This window comes from Colobus angolensis, unplaced genomic scaffold, assembly GCF_000951035.1.
Source record: "Colobus angolensis palliatus isolate OR3802 unplaced genomic scaffold, Cang.pa_1.0 Scaffold154, whole genome shotgun sequence".
Taxonomy (NCBI): Eukaryota; Metazoa; Chordata; class Mammalia; order Primates; family Cercopithecidae; genus Colobus; species Colobus angolensis.
The window spans coordinates 4,780,196-4,796,805 of NW_012114644.1; the positions used below are offsets into that span (position 1 = coordinate 4,780,196).

General features: G+C 50.9%; 1 protein-coding gene across 1 annotated transcript in view; it reads right to left on the minus strand.

Annotated features, from left to right (window-relative positions):
• Positions 1 to 16,610, minus strand: part of GRIK5 (glutamate receptor, ionotropic, kainate 5) — a 79,438-nt gene that overhangs the window by 25,903 nt on the left and 36,925 nt on the right. Inside the window, 3 exon segments of the mRNA XM_011936566.1 lie at positions 2,716 to 2,889; positions 3,371 to 3,480; positions 3,665 to 3,778. Of these exon segments, the coding sequence (XP_011791956.1) occupies positions 2,716 to 2,889; positions 3,371 to 3,480; positions 3,665 to 3,778 (398 nt within the window).

Here is a 16,610-nt window from a genome sequence, read left to right on the forward strand (position 1 = left end):
AAAAAAAAAAAAAAAAAAAACCATCAAGACTTGTAAGTGTCCAAGCCAGTGGACCAAGTGAATTGCTAATGCCTGCCATACCGCAGTTAATTCCACTTAGGAGAAGGGAAAAAACTGCCACCTATTAAGGTTAGTCTTGAATTGAAAAAGGCACAAATTAGATAATATCTTTGGGACCTATTCTTTGAATAAAATAGGATGTCCAGTGTTGATTTATCTGTTTACTTGTTTATTATCAGCTCCTCTGCCTCTCCAGGGCAGAGATGGGGCTGATTCCTCACCTGAGTGCGTGGCACATGGACAGGCTCAACAGGCATCCGTGAAATTTTTAGAGGCATGTGAACCAGAGCAACTCCATCTTGAATAGGAACTGAGTAAAATGAGGCTGAAACCTACTGGGCTACATTCCCAGACAGTTAAGGCATTCTAAGTCACAGGATGAGACAGGAGGTTGGCACAAGATACAGGTCATAAAGACCTTGCTGATAAAAGGGGTTGCAGTAAAGAAGCCAGCTAAAACCCACCAAAACTAAGATGGCCACGAGAGTGACCTCCGGTCGTCCTCACTGCTACACTCCCACTGAAGCCATGACAGTTTACAAATGCCATGGCAATGTCAGGAAGTTATGCTATATGGTCTAAAAGGGGGAGGCATGAATAATCCACCCCTTGTTTAGCATGTCATCAAGAAATAACTATGAAAATGGGCAACCAGCAGCCCTCGGGGCTGCTCTGTCTATGGAGTAGTCATTCTTTTATTTATTTATTTATATATTTTTTGAGACAGAGTCTTGCTTGGTCACCCAGGCTGGAGTGCAGTGGTGAGATCTCAGCTCACTACAACCTCCGCCTCCTGAGTTCAAGCAACTGGAGTAGCCATTCTTTTATTCCTTTACTTTCTTAATAAACATGCTTTCACTTTATGGACTCGCCCTGAATTTTTCCTTGTGAGAGATCCAAGACCCCTCTCTTGGGATCTGGATCGAGATCCTTTTCCTGTAAAAGAATGACCATGGGTGAGTGAATTCTGTGGTGGGGAGGTGAGGAAGAAGTGTTCCTCAAGAAGGCCAGATACCTGGGGTTGCCCTGGAGAGGCTCCCAAGGGCCTTGAGGGCTAGGCTGAGCTTGGACAGTGCTGAGGGCCCACTGGCATGGGGGAAGGAGCCTGGTCCTGGCCCCAGCCCGGCCCTGCCTCTAGCTGACTACACAGTCTTTAGCAAGCTATTCCTTCTCTCTGGGTCTCAGTCTCCTAATCCATAAACAGGGAGCATATTCCCTGTTCCAAGCATTCTCCTCGGCTCTCCATGGTTCTTGTGAGGAACAGGAGGTGAGAAGAATTGCAGGAACAGCAACCAAGTCCAGCTGCTATTTAAAGCCCAGGGTAGCAAACGTGGATGCTTACGGAAGCCAGGCCAGCAGGCGACTGCAGTGGGCAGTGGGAACGGGGGTGGATGGGAGCAGACGGTGACACCAGGCAGGAATGCCAGCCAAGCGCTGCCAGATCTCCCAGATTTTCAAGGAAAGCAAGAAATCTAAATTTGTGAGTGAATGTGCTCCAAGTGTTGGCATTCAATTCCCAGTTTCTTAAAACCGTGGGCCAAGGCTGGGCACGGTAGCTCATACCTGTGATCCCAGCACTTTGGGAGGCCGAGGCGGGCAGATCACTTGATGTCAGGAGTTCAAGACCAGCCTGGCCAACATGGTGAAACCCTGTCTCTACTAAAAATACAAAAATTAGCCAGGTGTGCCAGGCGCGGTGGCTCACGCCTGTAATTCCAACACTTTGGGAGGCCAAGGCAGGTGGATCGCGAGGTCAGGAGTTCGAGACCATCCTGGCCAACATCGTGAAACCCCTGTCTCTACTAAAATACAAAAAGCTAGCTGAGTGTGGTAGTGCACGCCTGTAGTCCCAGCTACTCAGGAGGCTGAGGCAGGGAAATCTCTTGAACTCGGGAGGTAGAGGTTGCAGTGAGCCAAGATCACGCCACTGCACTCCAGCCTGGCAACAAAGCGAGGCTCTGTCTCAAAAAAAAAAAAAAAAAAGAATCGCTTGAACCTAGGAGGTGGAGGCTACAGTGAGCCAAGATTGTGCCACCACACTCCAGCCTGGGTGACAGAGGGAGAATCTCAAAATAACAACAACAGCAACAACAATATCAAACCTGTGGGCCAGACACCACAAGCTGTGGGTGTTTGCCGTCTGACATGTAGTTTCTTGGGGCTTGGGACGGGGGCAAAGAAGTTCTGTCTGAGATACTGGGTCCCTGTGGGACTTTGAGAAAACATCTAGGCAGTGACGGCTGTCCTGGCTTGGAGATTCTATGTCCCTGTGATGACCAGGGCAACGTCCAAGACAGTGACACTGATCCTGTTACAATTGTACCCCTCCTGCCCACACAAGGCTGTAGGGCTCACAGAGCACTCTTCCATAGTAGCCTCACTGAATCCTCACAACCCTGAGACGTGGGCATCTTTCTCCCCATCTTTCAGGGAAGGTCACTGAGACAAGGGGAGGGGTGCGGCCTGGCCAAGCTCACACAGCTAGTGAGCAGCAGAGCTGGAGCTCAGCTCTCCCCACCCCATTCCTCATCTTTCAGCTTTGCAGGGGAAAATGAGGAATCAAATCTGCCAGGAGATGCCACAGCCCCAACCCCACCCAGGCCTCAGATGGGTCCCTCCCCCACCCCGGGCAGAGGCAGATAGAAAGCTTCTCACCAGACTCCGCTGACACAGCGCGTGGATAGTGCCCGGGGCATGATCTCCGAGCCCTGCTGCATGAAGCCCCCCACGGGAAACCACAGGCTGTTGCCCAGCGTGTACTGGTTCTCCAGGATGTGGGGGCGTGCGCGCAGGCATGGGTGAGGGTTATACCACTCATAGGGGCTCAGCCTGTGGAGAGACGTGCAGCAGGTGGATGGAGCCCAGGGCCCAGGTGGGGAGGAAAAGGAGAGAAGCAAAGGAAAAAGATGAAGTCACGGTGATCAGAAGAAAAGGGGGAGAGATGGAAAAAGGAGTGAGATGGACAGAGACACACAGAGAAGAGGCAGAGAGAGATGCACAGAGATGGAGACAGAAGAGGCAGAGACAGACACAGAGATGCACAGAGAGAAATAGAGAAAGGAGGAGGTAAAAAGGGGAGAGGAGGGAAGGGGAGAGACCTGAACACAAAATCACAGAGCACAGTCAGAGCCACAAGGGGAAGACTGAGACTCAGACACAGGGTACAAAATTGAGAAAGGAGGGTGCAGGGAATCCAAGGCCCCAAAGGGGAGGCCAAGGACAGTTCCGAGAGTGAAGGGGCAGGTCAGTCCCAGAGGCCCCGGCTCGTGCCTCCTCCAGCCCCTTCCTTCCCAGTAGGCAGTAGACTCACCTGGCAGCCAGAAACAAGACACAGCTGACAGCCAAGTAGGCAAGAAGCATGAAGAGCCACACGGCAGGGGAGAAGGGGTCCAGGAAGGAGAAGTAGCCAGGCTTGCGGCCCTGTGGGGAGAGGGAGTGAGACCCGGAGCCACCCCTGGCCTGAGCCTCACACCCAGCCTCTGCCCCACCAGGGACTTGGGAGCCTGACCGGCCCATTTGAGGTCCTGGGGGAGTCTGGCTCCCACTCACAGCCTCGGAGCCTCCATGCCAGGCAAGCAGCCCATGGTCTCCAGGGGAACCATACCATGTGCACTCGGTAGAGGATGCTGATCCCCAGGGTCATGAAGGGCTTGGAAAAGTCGATGACCTTCTCCCGCTCAGCTGTGATGGTGAAGGCGGCCACAGCCAGGTCTGCCTTCTGCTGGAGGGAAAGCCGGGCGGGGGCGGAGGGGGGCAGAGGGGAAGACAGAAGTGGACAGTTAGAGAGAAATGCATGGAGAGTGAGCAACTGAGGGAGGTGAGAGAGAGAGAGGTAGGGAGCAGAAGGGGCCAGGAGCCTGGACTGACTCCAGGAGTCCACCTTGGGCCTGAAATCGGACTCTCATCACATATCCATCCTCATCATCTCACATCTCCAGGCACAATGACTCCATACCCTAGGCCTCAACTGTGCCCCAGCATCAAGGGCTGGGGATGGGGAGTCTCCTCAGACTCAAATTCAAGCAGCAACTTCTCCCTAGGGCCATAAAAGAGCCAAGGTCCTGAAGGGGCTGAGACTGGCAGAACTCGAGATAATACAGGCCCAGACAGAACACAGAGCAGGGAGAGAGGATGCAGGGCCCAGAAATGACCCCAGGTGGGGAGGAAGGGTGCAGGTCAGCATGTGTCCACAGCCAGTGGAGACATAACCCAGGCCCCGGCCCAGTGTATAGTCAGGGAGATAGGGCACAAGCCCCAAACAGCATCCTGGTCAGGAGATGACACCAGTACCAAAGCACAATCCTGGATGAAGGAGAGGTGGCCCAGGCCCAAAACTTCACCTGGAGTCAGAAATAGATGGCACAGGACCCAGATACAAACCCAAGGTCGGTGAGAGATGGCACAGGCACAAAAGATAACCACGAGGTAGAGAGAGGTGACACAGGCTAAAAACAAAATCCACGGTCAAAGAGAGAGCAGACAGGCCCACCGTGAAATCCAGGGTTGGGGAGAAAGGACACAGACCCCAATGATGACCCCAAGCAGAGAGGGAGATGGCCCAGGCTAAACAGCTAAAGCCAGGTACAGGAGAGATGGCACCAGCCTCAATATAACCGAGGAGCAGAGTGAGACAGCACAGCCCTGAAGCATCATCCAGAGGCGGCAGTGTGGCAGGGGCCCAGAATGTAGATTTGGAGAATCTCTCTGGGAATTCCCGGGTATTGAGCATAGGGAACTTCTCTCCCCTTTCTCGTACACTTGCCACTTTTATGACTAATACATTAGTCGTCGTGGGAATCATCACAGCTAATACAGGACTCTAATTATTTTAAGCACCCACTGGGGGTCTGTCCCAGCAAGGCCCTGCTTGGTGGCCACATCCTCATTTCAGAGAGGAGGAAGCAACGGCCTTTCAGGTGGGCTCCAGTCCTGGGGCCAAACACTCAAGATCCCACTTCCTCCTGAAAGCCTAAGAGCCCCCCGTCCTTTGTTCCCACACTGGCCTTCTCCTCACTCACTCCTGGGGCCATGCCTCAGGCCAGACTGCCAGACCTGCCTCTTGCTGGGCCGGGCAAGGACAGTGGCTCTGCTCCTGAAACACTCCTCGGATCTGTCCATTTCTCTACAACTCTACCGCCTGGGCCTGGGCCACTGGTACTTCACTCCTGACTACAGCACTGGCCGCCTCCCTGGCGCCCCCTGTCGCCACTCATAACCTCCCAGTCCATTCCTCACATACAAGCCAAGGGGACAGTCTCCTGTTTAAAACCTGTCATGGCTTCCCCCAGCACCTAAGACAAAACCCTCTCATGGCCAAGAGGCCCTGGCAACCTGGGGCTCAGCTGCCCTGCCAACCTCCCCTCATATCTTCTGTCTTGCCAGCTCTGCTCCAGCCACGATGGCCTGTTCTTTCCTCAACACAGCAGGCTCATGCCCGCCTCAGTGCCTTTGCACATGCTCTCCCCCAAGCTCTTCTTCCCCATTCCAGGCTCCCATCACACCCACCCCTTCAGCCCTCCCCAAAGCAGCCTCCAGACCCCACCTCACTCCTACCCTAGGGTCCTCTCACATTCCCCAGGCCCTTTTTTTTTTTTTTTTTAAGATGGATTCTTGCTCTGTCACCCAGGCTGGAGTGCAAAGGCGCAATCTCAGGTCACTGCAACTTCTGTCTCCTGGGTTCAAGTGATTCTCCTGCCTCAGCCTCCCGAGCAGCTGGGATTACAGGGGCATGCCACCATGCCTAGCTAATTTTTGTATATTTTGTAGAGATGGGGTTTCACCGAATTGGTCAGGCTGGTCTCGAACTCCTGACCTCAGGTGACCTGCCCACCTCAGCCTCCCAAAGTGTTGGGATGACAGTCATGAGCACCACGCCAGGCCCCATCACCCTGTTCTTAGCACGACTGGAGATGGCCTTGCTCAGATGCTTGGTAATAGGCTGTCTTCACTCCATTACAGGTTCCTTGCCTGTCTGGCTCAGTGGGGCAGCCCAGAGCCCACAGATGGCAGGTTCCCAACAGATCCTGCTTGGGTTTGACCGAGTACAGCCTCTCTGACTGGCATTCCAGGCAGCCGATGGCTCCCCCACCACATTCCTGGGCCATTCGCCACCCCTCTCTCTCATGCCAGCTTCTTTCTGGCTCTGTCTGAGGCACCTGTCCACCCTGTAGAGCTGGATCCTATCCATCCCTCCAGGGCCCCTCATGCCTTCGCTCCTCTGGGATGCCATTCATGGACCCCTACTCCCTGGACACCACTTGATCTCAACACATCGCTCAATTTGGAAAATATCTGTTTCTTCTCTGCCTGTACCGCTAAACCACAAACATTTCAGAAGCAAGGCCAGTTGGACATGTCATGTGTTTCTGGCACTGCTCAGGGGTCAGCTTAGAGCAGGATCTGCTGTGTCTCATGTCCCATCCTCCTCCGCTGAAACCCAGGAATGTTGCTGCTTCCTCTGGGGCCCTCGCAGATGCAGAGACCTCTTCTTCCCTGGTACCACAGTAAAACCTCACGTAGTCAGGCACTCGCACGCACACAGCACTTACCCCGTGCAGCCACTGTCCCAGGGTTTTCCCCTGAGTAGCCTGTTTGGTCCCCAGAGCAACCCAATGCAGAGGGACCTCCATTTCTACCATTCTACACATGAAGAAACTGAGGCACAGAGACTAAGCCTCTTGCCACAGTTGACCCCTGGATTCGGAACCACTCCCCGCCTAGGGGCTTTATCTGCCTGCAGCCCTGGTCCCTCCATAGCTGGGGATGCCTGAGGTCAGGCCTAGGTGGGTGACTCCTCCCTGGATCCCAGGGAGTTCAAGAAATGAGGGCTTACTGATGGGAGGAGTCAGTGAGTCCTTGAACCCCTGGCCAATATGGTGGCAGCAGCAGCCTCCACCTCTCCCTGACACTGCTCCACATCCAATCTTCCATCCAGCACCATCCCAGGCAGAAGCGCTGGGGGTTGTCCTGTACATAGCCTCTCCCTCACCCCTCACTGCATCCATCCTCAAGCCCCCCGATTTTGACCCCTAAACACCTCTGGAACAGAGTCACTGCCCTCTGCCTCTGCCACTCATACCCGCCCACGCCACCATCTCTGACTGAATAGCTGGTCTCTCTGCCTCCCAGGACACACAGCCTGCAGCCCCAGAGATCCCAACATATGACAGTCTGGTCACAGTATTCCCCTGCTTAGATTCTGCAATGGGCCGGGCACAGTGTGGCTCATGCCTGTTAACCCAGCACTTTGGGAAGCCGAGTCAGGAGGAATGCTTGAGCCAAGAGTCCAAGACCAGCCTAGGTAATGTAGCAAGACCCCATCTTTACTAAAACTAAAAATACATAAATAAACTCTGCAATGACTCTGCTTGTTCATATTTTTATTTTTAGGGACACTGTCTCACTTTGTTAACCAGGCTGGAATGCAGTGGTGCAATCATAAGTCACTGCAGCCTTGAACTCCTCAAGTGATCCTCCCACGTCAGCCTCCTGAGTAGCTGGGACTACAGGTGCGAGCCACTACGCCTGACTAATTTTATTTCTTAGAAAGACCAGGATCTGGGCCGGGCGCTGTGGCTCACGCCTGTAATCCCAGCACTTTGGGAGGCCGAGGTGGGCGGATCACAAGGTCAGGAGATTGAGACCACAGTGCAACCCCGTCTCTACTAAAAATACAAAAAATTAGCCGGGCGCAGTGGCAGGTGCCTGTAGTCCCAGCTATTCAGGAGGCTGAGGCAGGAGAATGGCATGATCCTGGGAGACGGAGCTTGCAGTGATCCGAGATCGCGCCACTGCACTCCAGTCAGGGGGACAGAGCCAGACTCCGTCTCAAACAAAAAAAAAGAAAGACCAGGATCTGGCTATGTTCTCCAGGCTGGTCTCGAACTGCTGGGCTCAAGTGATCCTCCTGCCTCGGTCAAAGCGCTTGGATTACAGGTATGAGACATGGCGCCTTGTTCTTTTTATTATTACTATTATTATTTTTGAGACCAAGTCTTGCTCTGTAGCCCAATCTCTGCCTCCTGGGTTTCAGGGATTCCCCTGCCTCAGCCTCCCGAGTAGCTGGGACTACAGGCGTGTGCCACCATGCCTAGCTAATTTTTTATTTTTAGTAGAGATGGGGTTTCACCACGATGGCCAGGTTGGTCTCAAACTCCTGACCTCAGGTAATCCGCCTGCCTCAGCCTCCCAAAGTGCTGGGATTACAGGCATGAGCCACTGCGCCTGGCCCTATTTTTTGTTGTTGTTATTATTATTATTATTATTATTTGTTTTTGAGACGGAGTCTTATCACCCAGGCTGGAGTGCAGGGGTACAATCTTGGTTCAGTGCAACCTCCCAGGCTCAAGCAATTATCCTGCCTCAGCCTCCTGAGTAGCTGGGATTACAGGTGAATACTACCATGCCCAGCTAATTTTTGTATTTTAGTAGAGACAGGGTTTTGCCATGTTGCCCAGGCTGGTCTTGAACTCCTGACCTCAGGCGATCCACCTGCCTCAGCCTCCCAAAGTGCTGGGATTACAGGCATGAGCCACCACACCCCATCTTGTTCTTAAACTGCCATCCAAACACCCTACCCAACCCGACGAGGCCCTAACCACACCTATCACCCCAATAAGACTGTGCTCCACACCTCTTCCCCTTATGACACCCTGCCTTACACCTGGCCCCAAAACGTCCTGCACCATCCAACCCCCACAGCCTCACCCCCTACCATCTTGCCCTGTGTCCCACATTGCAGCCACACTGCCCTTTCCATTTGTTCATTCTTTCATTTATTTACCTGCTTGACAAATATTTGGAGAGCACCCTCCACTAGCCCAGCACAATCCTAGCTTTGGGGATACAGCGGTGAATAGAAACGTACAATGTCAGGTAGCGACAAGTGCTGTGATGAAAAATCAAGCAGGCAGCAAGAGAGAGACTGGGGGAAGATGACGTTTTAGATCTGCTCCCCCCATTCAAATAAGGGGGGGTCTTATTTGAATAGCAACATGAAGGAAGTACAGAAAAGGCAGGAGAAGACCTAGGGGGAATATTCCAAGCTGAGGGATCAGTGGGTTCAGTCCCTGAGGTGGGAAGAGACTTGCAGCATCCAGCAAGGCTGGAGCAGAATAGAAGGGGCAGGGAAGGCAGCAGAGTGGGGCCCAGAGCCTGGCAGGGCCTTGCGGGCCACAGTAAGGGAACTGGATTCTGCACCTTAGGCAACGGAAGACATTGCATGAGGATGTCATATAGGAAGGTGTGAACAGAGGGTGACATTATCAGACCACAGGCACAAGAGTGGATGTGGGAACCAGGGAGCCAACCGCAGATGCCCATGGTGGTGCTGGGGGCGGGACTGAGTGGCAGCAGTGGTGGTGGAGAGAGATGGTGAGATTTGGGTTTCATCTGAAGGTGGGATGGAAGGATCCTAAATGCTACAAGTTCCTCCTAGGCTCCTTCTAGAGTCTTTGGAGCCCCCTTCCCTCCTCCTACTCACTTTTCATTTCTAAAAGAAAGGCTTATTTATTTGCTTTTGTTTTTGAAACAGAGTTTTGCTCTGTCACTCAGGTTGGAGTGCAGTGGTGTGAAAATGGTTCACTGCAGCCTCAAACTCTTGGGCTCAAGCGATTCTCCTATACCTCAACCTCCTGAGTAGCTGGGACTACAGATGTGTGCCACCTCGTCTGGCTAATTTTTTCATTTTTTGTAGAGATGGGGGTCTCACTATGCTGCCCAGGCTGGTCTTGAACTCCTTGGCTCAAGTAATCCTTCCACCTCGGCTTCCCAAAGTGCTAGGATTACAAGTGTAAGCCACCATGTACGGTAAAAGACCTATTTCTTAGAGATGACTTCCCCACCCTGACCCTCTAGCCCCTACCCTGATGGGCCCCCTCACAGTTATTTAATCTCTGAAATGAAATCAGGAAGAATTTGAATGACAAGTCATCCATAATGATGGGGGGGGTGTCATCTAAATGCCCAAAGCCAATCAAAGCACTTGTGATAGTCCCTCAGCTCCCAACCCATCCTGTATACCCTGTTCTGTGCAAACCATATTCCTGCTTTGCCCGCTGCGCTCTGCCAGGCTCTGCCAATAGGGGGCGCTACAGAGAGGCTGCCAGACTGAGGAGGGAGGAGGGATTGCTCCTTCCGGTCTCCTCTCCCACTCCAGCCGTCTTCCACCCTCTCCCTGGCAGCATCGTTTCTTCTCCTGGCAGCAGATGAATCCAACATCTACAAACCCATCTCATCCAGCCTCTCTCCAGAACCCAGTGCCAGCTGCGAGCACCTCTCCCAGGGTCTGACTTTCAGTTCCACGGAGCCCTTCCTCTAAGTTTCCAAGAATTTCAGCTCTTCCCTTTCTTCCTTCAGAACTAGAGATGTGGCCACTTCCTGCCATGATACTTCCATGACACCTGAGTGAGGGGTGGGAAAGCTATGACCCTTGGGCCAAGTCCAGCCCATCTGCCTGCCTTTGTACATAAAGTTTTATTGGAACACAGCCATGCCCACTGTATTGTCCATGACTACTTTCCATACAACAGAAGAGCTGAGGAGTTGTGACAGTAAGGCCTTAAAGCTGAAAATACTTACACTCTGGCCAGAAAAAGCTGGCTAGGTTGGTGCAGTGGCTCATGCCTATAATCTCAGCATTTTGAGAGGCCAAAGAAGGAGGATTGCTTGAGCTCAGGAATTCAAGACTAGCTTGGGCAACACAGTGAGACCCCATCTCTACAAAAACTTTTTTTTTTTGAGACAGAGTCTTGCTCTGTCACCGGGCTGGAGTGCAGTGGCATGATCTCGGCTCACTGCATCTCCGCCTCCCAGGTTCACACGATTCTCCTGCCTCAGTCTTCTGAGTAGCTGGGACTACAGGTGTGTGTGTGCCACCATGCCCAGCTAATTTTTGTATTTTCAGTAGAGACGGCATTTCAGCATGTTGGCCAGCATGGTCTCGATCTCCTGACCTTGTGATCCGCCCACTTCAGCCTCCCACAGTGCTGGGATTACAGGTGTGAGCCACTGCGCCTGGCTGCTACAAAAGCTTTTAAGAATCAGCTGAGCATAGGTGTTTGAGACCAGCTTAGCCAACATGGTGAAACCCCGTCTCTACTAAAACTACAAAAATTAGCCAGGCGCAGTGGCAGACGCCTGTAATCCCAGCTACTCGGGAGGCTGAGGTTGCAGTGAGCCAAGATTGTGCCACTGCACTCCAGCCTGGGGGACAAGAGCAAGACTTCTTCTCAAAACAAACAAACAAACAAGCAAACAAAAACCCCTAGAGGTCTGCACCATGAGCTAGCCACTGGTGCCTGCTCAAGGCTCCATACAGCATTCCTATTTGCCATCAGCACTTTGCGAGTGAATCTCCGGATCTGCTGGTTACATCTGGCCCAGGTGGCAGATCAGCTCGCACACAGCCTGGACTGGCTGCAGAGTCTCTGACGCTCTGGACCTCACTCCAAATGGAAAGCTTTATGGGGTGTATGGAAAGTAAATGGATTGAAGTAGCACATCCCAATGTGGTACAAGTTGTCACCAAAATCCAAAAAGTCCACCAAATGTCACAGCATCAACCCAACAGCACCCCTCCTCAGCAGTCTAAGTCTCAGCTCTGTGGGGCCCCTCCTCTGAGCTTCTAAGTTTGCACCTTTCAAACTCTTCCCCTTGTCCCTTAAGGACTAAGGGTGGGCTGGGCGCGGTGGCTCAAGCCTGTAATCCCAGCACTTTGGGAGGCTGAGACGGGTGGATCATGAGGTCAGGAGATCGAGACCATCCTGGCTAACACAGTGAAACCCTGTCTCTACTAAAAAATACAAAAATCTAGCCGGGCAAGGTGGTGGGCGCCTGTAGTCCCAGCTACTCGGGAGGCTGAGGCAGAGAATGGTGTAAACCCGGGAGGCGGAGCTTGAGCTGAGATCTGGCCACTGCACTCCAGACCAGGCGACAGAGCAAGACTCCGTCTCAAAAAAAAAAAAAAGGACTAAGGGTGGTAGCTGCTTTCTGCCGTTGCTACTGCCATGACCTCTTAATTTTCTTTTTACCCTTTAAGTTAGCTGGTTAACAATTTTACATTTAGTTAACAATTCTTTATACTAAATGCTGTCTGTTCAAATAACTGATATGATTCTATTCAAGCAAATGAGGCTGGGTTTTGTTTTGTTTTTGTTTTTTTTTTGAGACAGAGTCTCGCTGTCACCCAGGCTAGAGTGCAGTGGCACGATCTCGGCTCACTGCAACCTCCGCTTCCTGGGTTCAAGTGATTCTTGTGCCTCAGTTTCCTGAGTAGCTGGGATTACAGCTACTATGTAGTAGCTGGGATTTTTGTATTCTTAGTAGAGACGGGGTTTCACTGTGTTGGCCGGGCTGGTCTCGAACACCTGACCTCAGGTGATCCACCCACCTCAGCCTCCCAAAGTGCTGGTATTACAGGCGTGAGCCATCGCGCCCAGCCCAGGTTTTGTTTTTGTTTTTGAAACAGGGTCTTGCCCTGTCACCCACACTGGAATCCAGCAGTGTGATCACAGCTCACTGTAGTCTCGAACTCCCAGGCTGTAGTGATCCTCCCACCTCAGCCTTCCAAGTAGCTGTGACTATAGGCATGTACCATGCCCAGCTATTTTTTTTTTTAATATTTAGTAGAGACAAGGTCCTGCTATGTTGCCCAGGCTGGTCTTGAACTCCTGAGCTCAAACAGTCCTCCTGCCTCAGCCTTCCAAAGTGCTGGGATTACAGGCGTGAGCCACTGCGCCTGGCAACCGGTGCTGTTTTGTATCCAGACTGGACCCTGCCAGACTGCCATCCACCATGTTTAATGCCAACTGCACTTACTCAACTACTTCCTGCTCATCAGATCTGATCAGCATAATGTTGTCAATGCAGGGGACCAGTGTGAGGCTATGTGGACTGTAGAGTTCAAGTTCTTTGCAGCCTAAATCAGGACAGAAAGGGGGAAAATTGATGTCACACTGAGCAAGACTGTGAAGATGTGAACCCTTGCCTTCTGGTAGCCCTTGGAAACTGGTATGGAGAAAAAAGCATCTGCCAGGTTAGTAACTCACACCAGCTGCCAAGGGCTGTGCTGACTTGCTCCAGTAGAGAAACTTCATTTGGGACAGGAACTGCAATTGGAGTCACCACTGATCATGTTGACAATAATCCAAAGTCATTCTTCCAAAATCCATCTGCCTTCTGTACAGGCCAAACAGACCAGCTGAATGGGGATGGGATCACTACCCCTGCTTCTTCCAAGCTGTTAATGGTGACACTAATCTCCACAATTTCCACAAAGGTTAGAGAATTGCTTTTGAATTACTATTCTGGGAAAGACAGGGAGTTTCAGGAGCTTCCACGTGGCTTTTTCTACCATAATGGCCCTGACTCCATGTGTCAGTGCGCCAATGACAGATTCTGCCAGCTACCATGTGTGTCTATTCCAGTTATACAACCAGGACCTGGGAAAACACAGAGTGATACCGTGGCCCCATCAGGCCCCTTCTGAGTTAACCTGGGTTCAGATTCCATCAATCACTTGACCACATAAGCCCCACTGTGTGGCCTACCAGTCAAAACAGGAAAAATCAAAATGATATGTCATCCATGAAAATGACAGGGAGTTGTCTAAATAGCTAAAAGCTGATAAAAACACTCAATGCTGAGGAGCCTGTATAGAAACTGTTGTAGTCTTTCTGGAAAATAATTCAACAAAATATCACAAAAACCACAAAAAGGGTCTTCTTCTTCCACCGGGTTATTCTATTCAGAGAACCAATCCTAAGAAAATAGGCTACAATGCAGGCAAAGCTTTTGTGCATAAAGATGCTTGTTGGCCGGGTGCAACGACCCATGCCTGTAATCCTAGCACTTTGGGAGGCCAAAATGGGTGAACCACTTGAGTCCAGGAACTCAAGACCAGCCTGGGCAACAAAATACAAAACCATTAGCCAGGCATGGTGGTGCACACCTGTAGTCCTAGCTACTCAGGAGGCTGAGGAGGAAGGAGCACCTAAGCCTGGGGAGGTTGAGGCTGCAGTGAGCTGTGATGGCACCATGGCACTCCAGTCTGGGCAACTGAGTGAGACCCCAATCTCAAAAATAAAAAAATATGTTTGTTAATGGTTATTTATAAGAGCACAAACAATAAAAACACCTGGAAACAACTAGTTATGAAAAATGGCTAAATAAATTATGGTACATCCACATGGGATTACTAGTATGCGGCCAGGTAACATTCTGTTTAGGCTAAAACAATAATATTATATTTGGCCTTCGAGATGGGCAAAGCTTTTATTTTAAAGACTGTTAAAGACTGTTATTTTAAAGACACTGACTGTTAGCAAGAGTGTGGAAAATTTCACATTCTCATGCACTTTTGATAGGAATATAAATTGGTGAAGTCTTTTGGAACAGCCATTTGGCAGTATACACTTAGAAAAAATTCATACCCTTTGACCCAGCACTTTCACTTCTTGGAATGTATCCCTCAGGAACACTCTTACAAATCCACAGGCCAAGTTTATCATGACACTGGTTATGCTAGCAAAACTGGAAGCCATCCAAATAGCCATCAATATGGGATATGGTAAATAATTCATGCTGAGCCACACAATGGAATCCTTATATCCTCACTTGAATTTTAAGCAGGCATCTCAGAGAAAACTCTCGTTTCCCGGCCCCAGCAAACTGCTCCTCCCATGTCCTCCTTAGAGTGGAAACCGGCCTCGCCGTTCGCCAGGTGCCCTGGCCAAACCCCACAGTCACCCCAATTCCTCTCTTCCTCTTATGCACATCCAAGCTGGCTGCATGCCTGACACAGCTGCCACTCAAACCAAGGCAACATCTTCTCTCATCCACTCCCTCCAACAGCTTCCTAAATGGACCATTCTGTTTCTACTCTTGTCCCACTAAGGTGTTCCTCGAGACAGCAGCCAGTGCAATCATTTTTAAATGATTTAAAAATTAGATACCGCTGGTCTATGCACACAGTAGAATATTATTCAGCCGTAAAAAGGAATGCAGGCCAGGCACAGTGGCTCACGCATGTAAGCCCAGCACTTTGGGAGGCCAAGGTGAGTGGATCACAAGGTCAGGAGATCGAGACCATCCTGGCCAACATGGTGAAACCCTGTCTCTACTAAAAAATACAAAAATTAGCCAGGTGTGGTGGCGTGCGCCCATAGTCACAGCTACTCAGGAGGCTGAGGCAGGAGAAAATTGCTTGAACTCAGGAGGCGGAGGCTGCAGCAGTCAGTCAAGATCACACCACTGTACTCCAGCCTGGGCGAGAGAGCAAGACTCTGTTTCAAAAAAAAAAAAGGTGGGGGGAATGCAGTACTGGCATATGCCATGATGTGGATGAACTTTGAAAAGTTGGAAACATCATGCCAGGTGAAAGACCATATATTGGATGTAGCCCACATATTGGATGATTCAATTTACGTGAAATATTTGCAATAGGTAAACCCATGGAGACAGAAAGATGGGTGGTTGCCAGGGGTTGGGGTAGCGGGGAGGGAATGGGGAGCGACTGCTTAATGGGTATGAGTTTTCTGGGAGGTTATGAAAATGTTTTGGAGCTGGATGGCAGTAGTGATTGCACAACACTGTGAATGTACTAAACGCCACTGAATTGCACTCATTAAAGTGGTTATTTTTATGTGACAAATTTCACCTCGATAAAAAGGAGAAAAAAATTGATCAGGCTGGGCATGGTGGCTAATGCCTGTAATCCCAGCACTTCGGGGGGCCAAGGCAGATGGATCATTTGAGGCAAGGAGTTCAAGACCAGCATGGCCAACAAGGCAAAACGCTGTCTCTATTAAACATATAAAAATTAGCCGGGCATGGTGGTGTATGCCTGTAATCCCACTACTTGGGTGGCTGAGGCACAAGAATTGCTTGAACCCAGGAGGTGGAGGTCGCAGTGAGCAATGATGGTGCCACTACACTCCAGCCTGGGCTACAGAGTGAGACTCTGTCTCACAATAAAATAAATAAAATAAAATATCATGGCACATTCTTTGCTTAAAACTTTTCAATGGCTTTGCAGCACAATAAAAATAACAGCCAAGGCCAGGCATGGTGGCTCACACCTGTAACCTCAGCACTTCGGGAGGTCGAGGCAGGTAGCTTGCATGAGCCGAGGAGTTCAAGACCAGCCTGGCCAATGTGGCAAAACCATGCCTCTACAAAAAATGCAAAAATTAGCCAGGCATGGTGGAGCGTGCCTGTAATCCCAGTTACTGGGAAAGCTGAGGTGGGAGGATCACTTGAGCCTAGGAGGTTGAGGTTGCAGTGAGCCAAGATGGCACCACTGCACTGCACCACTGCACTCCAGCCTGGGTGACAGAGCAAGACCCTGTTTCAAAAACTAAAAAATAATAAAAAATAACAGCCACACTCCTTAGCAGTGACTGTGAGGCCCTGTGATGTGGGCCCTGCTCTCGGATCTCTCTGCCCCTCACTCTTTCCCCTTCACCAACTTTTCCCCTCAAGTCTTTATACACATGGGCTCTCTACTTGGAAAACACTCTTCCCCCAGATCCATCCTTTCACTCAGCAATTAT